This window comes from Emydura macquarii, unplaced genomic scaffold (genome assembly GCF_026122565.2).
Source record: "Emydura macquarii macquarii isolate MOO-44397 ecotype Brisbane River unplaced genomic scaffold, CSIRO-AGI_Emac_v2 contig_3287, whole genome shotgun sequence".
Taxonomy (NCBI): domain Eukaryota; kingdom Metazoa; phylum Chordata; order Testudines; family Chelidae; genus Emydura; species Emydura macquarii.
In genome coordinates this window covers 7,644,779-7,653,141 of record NW_027133424.1, presented here as the reverse complement: position 1 = coordinate 7,653,141, position 8,363 = coordinate 7,644,779, and the positions used below count along the sequence as shown (strand labels likewise).

The following is an 8,363-nucleotide window of genomic DNA, read 5'->3' as shown; positions in this document are numbered from 1 at the left end:
AAAGATAATTTTGCCAAAGCTAATACAGATTGTGTTTAATATAAAGGAGATGAAATGTTTATGTTAGGATGATCTTCTAGGAACCGCTGGAGGAGGCCGCCTAAATAAAAGACAAAAAAAAAAAAAAAAAAAAAAAAGACCCCAAATTCATTTGTTGGGAGGGGGGTGATGAGAAGGATTTTTAAAAAGGTTAAAAATACATTAAAATGATACATGCACAAACCTATCAGAAGAAACCCAGTTAGGATACAAAGGCACACAACATGCACCGTGAGGGGAAAAGCCAGACTAAGCACTGCAATGTTAGCATTAGCCCGAATTGTCACCCCAGCCTCCCTGTTTATCAGCAGTATTTCATATCTACCCTACTGGAACTAGGAGCATCCAATGGGGAGTATGGAGAGCGTGGCTTAGAGGTATTCTGATTTCCTTGCAGTAAATAACATTCGCAGGAGGGGCTTTGCTCCAGCCAGCATTGGCGTTTGGGCCCTTTCCAGAGAAGCAGTGCTCTTAGAGAGGTCAAGGGCACACAGTCCAGTTCATCTCAGCATAAAAAGCAGTTCTCAATGGGGGAAGCTTCCAGAACATCTTGTGGGATTCTGATAGAAGTAGAAATGGTAAAACCACAGGATTTACCACCCTGGATACTAACTTCTGTCCAGTACAGCTGGCATGTAGTATATTTAGGCTGTGCTGTTCCTAACAGTGGCACTCAAAACTCTTTGGGTCCCAGCTGTGCATTAGGAGGAATCTGTTTGATAAAGTAGAATGGCATTAGAATGATGAAAAACGTTACCCTTTGATCACAAGAAAGCCCCTGTAACGGGAAGGCTAACGTTGGGTGAAGGAAGTGTAATTAAACTATTGCCGAAGCTGATCAGAAATCATCAGCAACGTGCTGGCTCGCTGCATGGCTTGCGGCAGGCTAGGGAGATGAGTTGTACATCATGAGGCACTGCTCTTAGCATAGGCTGAAGTGAGATCTCACTCTGGGATATGGAGTGTATTCAAGCTAGAAAGGGGGTGTGTGGGAGACAAGTTTCTATTGAGATGCAAAATGTCTGTGTGAATACAAATACTGCCCAAGTCACAGCCATTAAGGCCACTCAGCAAATATCCATGAGGGTTACAGTAAAACTGCTCTAAGTTCTGACAGGAGTTTTTTATCTTCATTGCTGCAGAGACCATCCCACTGTTGGCTTCTCCAACACCTATCAAAGTACAACTGGGGAGGAGGCGGGGGGAGAGGATGCCACCAAGTGAGCCAGTGACTCAGTAACTGAGGCCATGATCTCAAGAGCTGTCACGCTTTCACTGGCTGTTTTGTTGTGGAGATCATTTCTCCTCCTCCGAGCACTGATTAGTTGGATGTTACTAGCTTGGAGGGGGAGCCTACATGTTCTGACACATCTGAACATACATACTCGCTCCTTCAGACTGAATTTCCCCCAGGGCACAGAGGCAACAGTCCCAGGCCCACAGGTCAGCGATGAATTTCACTCAGAATGTTTTTTAGTGTCCGTTATTAAGTAAATGTGCTAGGGCTGCTTGAAAGTTGTACACCAAGTTTCTAGCAGCACACCCCTGCTGTGCTCTCATTTCCCCAGAACTTCGTCAGACTCAGTTAATACACTGACGCGCTGGTGAGACCTCATCTGGAATACTGTGTGCAGTTCTGGTCTCCCATGTTTAAGAAAGATGAATTCAAACTGGAACAGGTGCAGAGAAGGGCGACTAGGATGATCCGAAGAATGGAAAACCTGCCTTATGAGGGGAGACTCAAAGAGCTTGGCTTGCTTAGCCTAACTGAAAGAAGGCTGAGGGGAGATATGATTGCTCTCTATAAATACATCAGAGGGATAAATACCAGGCAGGGAGAGGACTTATTTAAGTTCAGCACCAATATGGACACAAGAACTAATGGATATAAACTGACCATCAGGAAGTTTAGACTTGAAATTAGATGAACGTTTCTAACCATTAGAGGAGTGAAGTTCTGGAACAGCCTTCCAAGGGAGCAAAAAACCTAGCTGGCTTCAAGACTGAGCTTGACGAGTTTATGGAGGGGATGGTATGAGAGGACAGTCTAATTTGGCAATTGACTGATTTTTGATTACTAGTGGTAAATATGCCAATGGCCTGTGATAGGACGTTAGATGGGGAGGGTTCTGAGTTACTATGCAGAATTCTTTCCGGGTGTCTGGCTGGTGAGTCTTGCCCATACACTCAGGGTTTAGCTGATCGCCATATTTGGAGTCGGGAAGGAATTTTCCCCCAGGGCAGAATGGCAGAGGCCCTGGGGGTTTTTTGCCTTCCTCTGCAGCATGGGGTATGGGGTCACTTGGTGGTGGATTTTCTGTACCTTGAAGTCTTTAAACCATGATTTGAGGACTTCAATAAATCAGTCATAGCTTAGAGGTCTATTACAGGAGTGGGTGGGTGAGGTTCTGTGGCCTGCATTATGCAGGAGGTCAGACTAGATGATCATAATGGTCCCTTCTGACCTTAAAGTGTATGAGTCGATAATACTGGAATCTCCCTTTGAATTGCTCTTCTTGCATCTCCCCTTTCAAGAAGCAGCAGCATACATAGATCTACCACCTAATGATCAAAACTCCGACACTCAACACCTTGGTAAAGCCCCGTCAGTAATGCCAGAGAGTGAGCTCTTAAAAAGAAGACAAAACAGAGTGAAGGAATGCAGCACGCACAGATCGTGTTGAAAGACAGGCGAGGCTCTCAACCACATTCAGAAAGTAATAACAAACACCCAGCCAGTGTTTACCTTTATTTCAGGTGAAGAAATACAGTGCAACATTTTTACAGCAGGCGTATGAGACCTTCGGTAATGATTGAGGATTAGGAGATCCGGTCACAGTATGCAAAAGTCCATGCCAGTAATCATTTACATACCACAAAACCAACGGCAGGTGTTGTGGCTCGTATTAACGAGGCCATTAACATAAAAAATTCAGAGAGAAACTGAGCGCTTGCTCCTCACAAAACGACGATGTTGTGTACATCATTCTGGAAAAGGAGAGAGGGATAAAACACAAACCAGGAGCAAAACAAACAGCCGGCAACATGGAACAAATCACATATCAAGCAAGTGCGTTGGACTGTCTGGACGGGAGAAGACATCTGCATCCACTCGCCTGGAGACAAAGCAAGAGGAAAGACAGGCAGAGTAATATTCATTTACAAAAAGAAGCCGTTCTACTGTATTACATGCAGCGCACGGCATAGGGGGATCAAAGACAAAAGCAGGACATGAACCTCATGTAAGACCAACGCAGAGGGTGAAACACCTCACCAATACCATCAGTGCAAACCAGGTCTGCTCTCAATTCAGTGGTCTTCACTTCTTAAGACAAATAGACAGCTCTATCTAATAATCTCTCTACACTGTATGCACATCGTTTTAAATAGAGATTTGCAATATAGAGTGTAATATTTTCTATGTTCTATTATAACACAAGATGGCATCATGTACAAAACACACACATCTCCCTTAATATAATAAAAGTCTCTTTTATAAGAGGCTTATTCAGAAAGTGCAATAAGACAGGCAATGAAGTAAATATATATATTTCCTATAGCTAGGCCTTCCTTTTCATTTAACAAACAATCCTTGTCTTGGGAAGGTGTAGTAGGCTCCCTCAGGGTTACAGACAGAGTTACTTATGACACAAGCAGGCACGTTATATCTCGTCAACTGTAAAGGCCAACCATGATTATGCAAGGTACAATACAATAGCCATGCTGCAAGCTTGGCTCCCCTCAACAAAATCATGAGCACAAGCTTGGAGCCAAACTAGCAGTGGTCATCCAGCCACATGGACAACGGTCTAATAAAGAGTGGGGATGGAGATCACTGAAGTAAGACGTCCCTGCTCCATCTCTTCACACACACAGCCAGACAAGTCCCTCAGCCCTTCATTCCTTTTAAGATTGACTGCAGAGAATGATTCTCTTCCTGCAGTTGTCTTCTGAGCTTTTCTAGAGTCAGCCTAATGAAAGGAGAGCAGTCCCTTGTTGTGCTTGTGGGATATGGGATCTCAGGCTTAGCACACCATCGTAGAGGTGCCTTCAGTCTGCAGAGGGTATGGCTACCTTCCTCAGAGTGTCACTCCCCTACTGGCAGATCCAGGCAGAAGTACTGGCGAGCTGCCCAGTGGTCCTTCCGGCACAGAGTGAGCTGCTGCCGCGGATGTTTCTGGTGAGAACATTGGGGGTGGGGAGGGGAGGAACTAAACGGAATCAGGGTGAGTAGCAATGAAGAGTCCAGTGCCACGTATTGCCACACTTGCAAACATGACCTATGATTATAAGATGAATCTGTATCAGCTGGCGGCAGCCTTTTTTGGTAAGGTATTTAGAATGGCTGTTTCTTGAGAAAAATGCTGACTATGTAGTTTATTCTGAAAAATGCAGAACTTAAGGTTACAGAATTAACTTAGGGTAAAATTATCAGAGTATGTGGATTTACCCTGGAGGCTAATTAATGTGCACATATATAAATGCCATGCCTCCTTCCAGAAGAGTTTTGTATTGTTTATATTTTGAAATTACTGATGAAAGAATGCTCTTTATTTTGGGTCAGAGTTAAGGCTGCTGCACTGCGATGAAATATGCATTTCTTTGTGACTGATAAAAACAAGCCCAATTCTCTGCACCTTTTGTAGCTATTTACATTAGTACAAAGTGACTGCAACCTGCATGTAAGATGCTATCCCATTCTGATTTCTTTATACCGACTTTGCACTGAAGTAAATAGTTACAGGAAGTGCAGCGCAATGGAGAATTAGGCCCAATGTGTTGCCTGATTCTGGTCTCAGTTATGCAGGATTTATTCCACTGTAACTCCAGTGACTTCAGGGGAGTTACTCTAGATTTATAGCAGAGTATATGAACTCAGAATCAGTCAATACATGGGCAGTGTAAGATTTATCCACAACAAAAATTGTTAATAACTTGGCTTAAGTTCAGTCTATTTTCTTCAAAATGTAGCTGTCTCAAGCAGATTTCACTAGATACTTCTTGTGCTTTTTGAAAAAATATTGGGTTTCCAAAGCCAGAGTTAAAGGAGTGCTAAATTTGAGCTTTATAATAGAAGTTGGATGCAAATTAAAATTTGGGGAGGCTCTTGATAATAAACACAGAAGTTTTGCCTCTAAAGCATATACCTACTGGTATAGTGCCTTATAAACACATATAATAAATAACATTACATATTAAATTACAGAATACTGCAGAGTGGAGGAAATAGAAAAACCATTTAAATATAATAGTTTACTTTCCTGTAGTTCAAAATGGCATAATTGAATTTAGAAGGTGCAATTTCTTTTCACTTTAAATAGGATCTTGTAAGTTTGTTGTTCAGGATTTTAACATGTTCTGCAAATTAACATTGGCCATTTTGGCAATTCACTACAGTGACCAACGTGCCAAAGTTCATCTTTGCAGTGCTTAAAATACTGACCTCTAGACTCCACAGGTGTGTGTTCTGAATATAATTGACAGGAAATTGAAGTTAAAGTAATATACAAATCATGCTGCTTTCCCAAGTTAAACTCTCTGATGCAGCAGTCAGGGATACAGCTATTATTTAATCAGCAGTCTGGGAATCTTTACCAGGCAAAATTCCCATTGGTTGTGGTTCTGACAGGATTCCTCCCAACCACTGAGATACTGTGTATTGTAGCACTACATACAGCCTCAATAAATGAATTTATTAGATTGATTCATTATAGTGATGGCCTTCAAAACCACCAACTGCCTTCCCTTCGGAGCTATAATTGTAATAAAATAACAACAACAAATACTTTCTGAAGACATCAGGCCAAGGTCATCACTTGTTTAGTTCTGTCCACTTCATTTGTTCTACACCATGGATGGAAATGCCCTGATCTATTTAAAATGGCAAGTTAACTAGTTAAAATAAAGCTTTTTGTAAATAACAACAGACAATAGGACCCTTGAAAATGAACATCTGTTAAAATCATACCTCTCCAGGATATATAGCTGATCATTTCTCACTTGTTTTAGTTGGATAAAGAGGCTATCGTACCGAAGCACAGGGGATTTCAACAAATGAAAATGTAAAATCTATACACAGAGTAACTTTGTCTCAGTGTTTTAATAATGGTTAACATGAGAGATCAGCTGCAGCCAAAATCCTGGATCCAAACAGCATTCACTATTCAGAAAGCTCAGATCTAAATTCAGATCTGAACTCTGTGACTTGGGTCAAAATCTCATTCAAATAGAGAGTAAGGATTTGGTGGCTCAGTTAGAGACATTCACATATCCAATCTGTTCCAGTTTCTCACACTGAAATGCCAAAGAGACCACCCACTTAGTCAAGACTCTGAGACCCTTACTCACGGCATGTTACATTTACACATGTGCACCCATTGAGTTCAGTGGAAATGCTCATGGGAGGAAATACTACCTAATGCGAGTAAGGGGGTCAAAATCTGGCCCTTACCAGTTACCAAAAAAGAAGACCTTGGCCTGTAAAGAGGGACTGTAAAGGGGACTATACATGACCTTATTTTCCATAGCAACCTTCTTCATAAACTAAAGGCTTTTGATGTTGAGAAATTATAGTGAAAGTAACCATCCAGCAGGCTTGTGAAAGAGACATGAGGACATGTGTAATTATGGGGCATTCAGGAGTTTTTAATTACAGACAACATTGTTTCTCTCAGCCCGGTTGAAATTGAAGGAAGGAAATGTGTATAACTATAATCCCAAATTATAGAAAAACTTCCTTTAAACAATTTGACGTAGAAACCTGGAAGCTGCTTATAAAAACAAGATGTCCCATTGAAATGGGAAAGAGGCAAACTTGAAGCACTTGGTCAACACAAACACACAGTACAGCAAACCCTCGTTTGATTGTATAGAACTAGGAACACCCAGGTGCCTGAATTAATATAAATATCAATACATTAGCTAATAAATAAGCTGTTTGCAAGAGAAAGTCAAGGCATCATAGCCTTCCCAAGACATTTAAGACCTCATAAGCAATGCAGAATGGACAGAGTATATTAGTAAAATTGGTTACTTGCCTACAGATGTCCATACATGCGACTATACATTGGTTATTGCAACAGTTATCAAGCGAGATGCTTCCATACATTAGGTTAGCAATTAATGACATGGCAGAAACGTCACTTAATCTAACAGGGACGAGTCTAATGGACGAATTACAGTGGGTCGAGTGGGTGAAGGGGGTGGTCTTCGGCTAGAGAGAGAGAGAGAAAGAGAAAGGAAACAAGCAGAAACACTGAGTATGAATCTGTAATCTTTTTGCTGCTGCAAGATTTGCTATTACTGCATTACCATGCACATACAGCTATATGTCACATTTCTTCTTCCAGTTACAACAAAGCAGAACAGCCCATAAGCATTTGCAATAGCTAAGACGGTAAAATGTTCACCAAACTGCTCCTTTGTCATTGCATGTGCCGTATAGCTACTCCCTCCAGAATGGCCAACCGTTCTCTGTTTACAAGGTTCACGGGTTGATTGCACAGATGTCCCGCCCAATTTAGAAAGGCACAGAATGGGATTAGAGCCAAGTTTTCAAAAGTGGCCATGGATCCCAATGCCCAAATTGAGGCATCTTGGGCCTGATTTCCAGAAGATGCCGAGCACCCGAAGCTACATTAGCTTCACTTAGAGCTTAAAAGCAATTTTTGAAAATACCGGCCTTTGCAACTAACTCTGGGATCATTAGCTTGTTGACTCCCTGTTCCCCTGCAGCAATGTGGCAAGAATGGTGAGCGGGGAAATGACGATTAACTGGGTTCCATGCCACAGGACCCAGTGAGGCCAAGACCTGTTCGCTTCTTGACTTAAGAAGTTGCAGTGGGAATCCTTGGTGTGTGAATGCAGGTATAGATCAGTTTGGAGCTCAACTAGGACAGCTCAAATATAGCCTGATCCTTCACTCCAGGTGACTTTTTCTTCTTTTACTGCTTTTGTGCTTAACTTTAATCACATGAGAAATCCCACTGAAGTGAATAAGCTACAGCCATAAGTAAGTGAAGCATGCACGTAGGTCTACATGTACATGATTGCCCTTATGAAATGCATGATTCTGCTTCCAAGGCATTTCAATTCACTGACATTTCCCCTAGTGGCTAGCATCTAGCTCATTCATACGTCTAGTTCCAATGCAGGATTAAGTTTCTTTGAATTGAACTCAATGGATGCACTCATGTAAGAGTTTGTACCAATCTGGGAGCCATTTGGAGCTGGCTGGCTGCAGAGTTCAAAGTTCCCTCTGCTGTTCTCCTAGGGGTTTCTAAAGATTTTGCTCCTGCTTGTGAAATGTGATAGGCCAAGCTATC

General features: G+C 41.9%; 1 protein-coding gene across 1 annotated transcript in view; it reads right to left on the bottom strand.

The window, feature by feature from the left end:
• Positions 1-6,686: 6,686 nt before the first annotated feature.
• DNM3 (dynamin 3) overlaps positions 6,687-8,363 on the bottom strand; it is a 234,943-nt gene continuing 233,266 nt past the window's right edge. Inside the window, exon 18 of the mRNA XM_067532436.1 lies at positions 6,687-7,252. Coding sequence (XP_067388537.1) covers positions 7,183-7,252 — 70 coding nt within the window. The 3' untranslated portion in view covers positions 6,687-7,182. The remainder of the gene's footprint in view (positions 7,253-8,363) is intronic.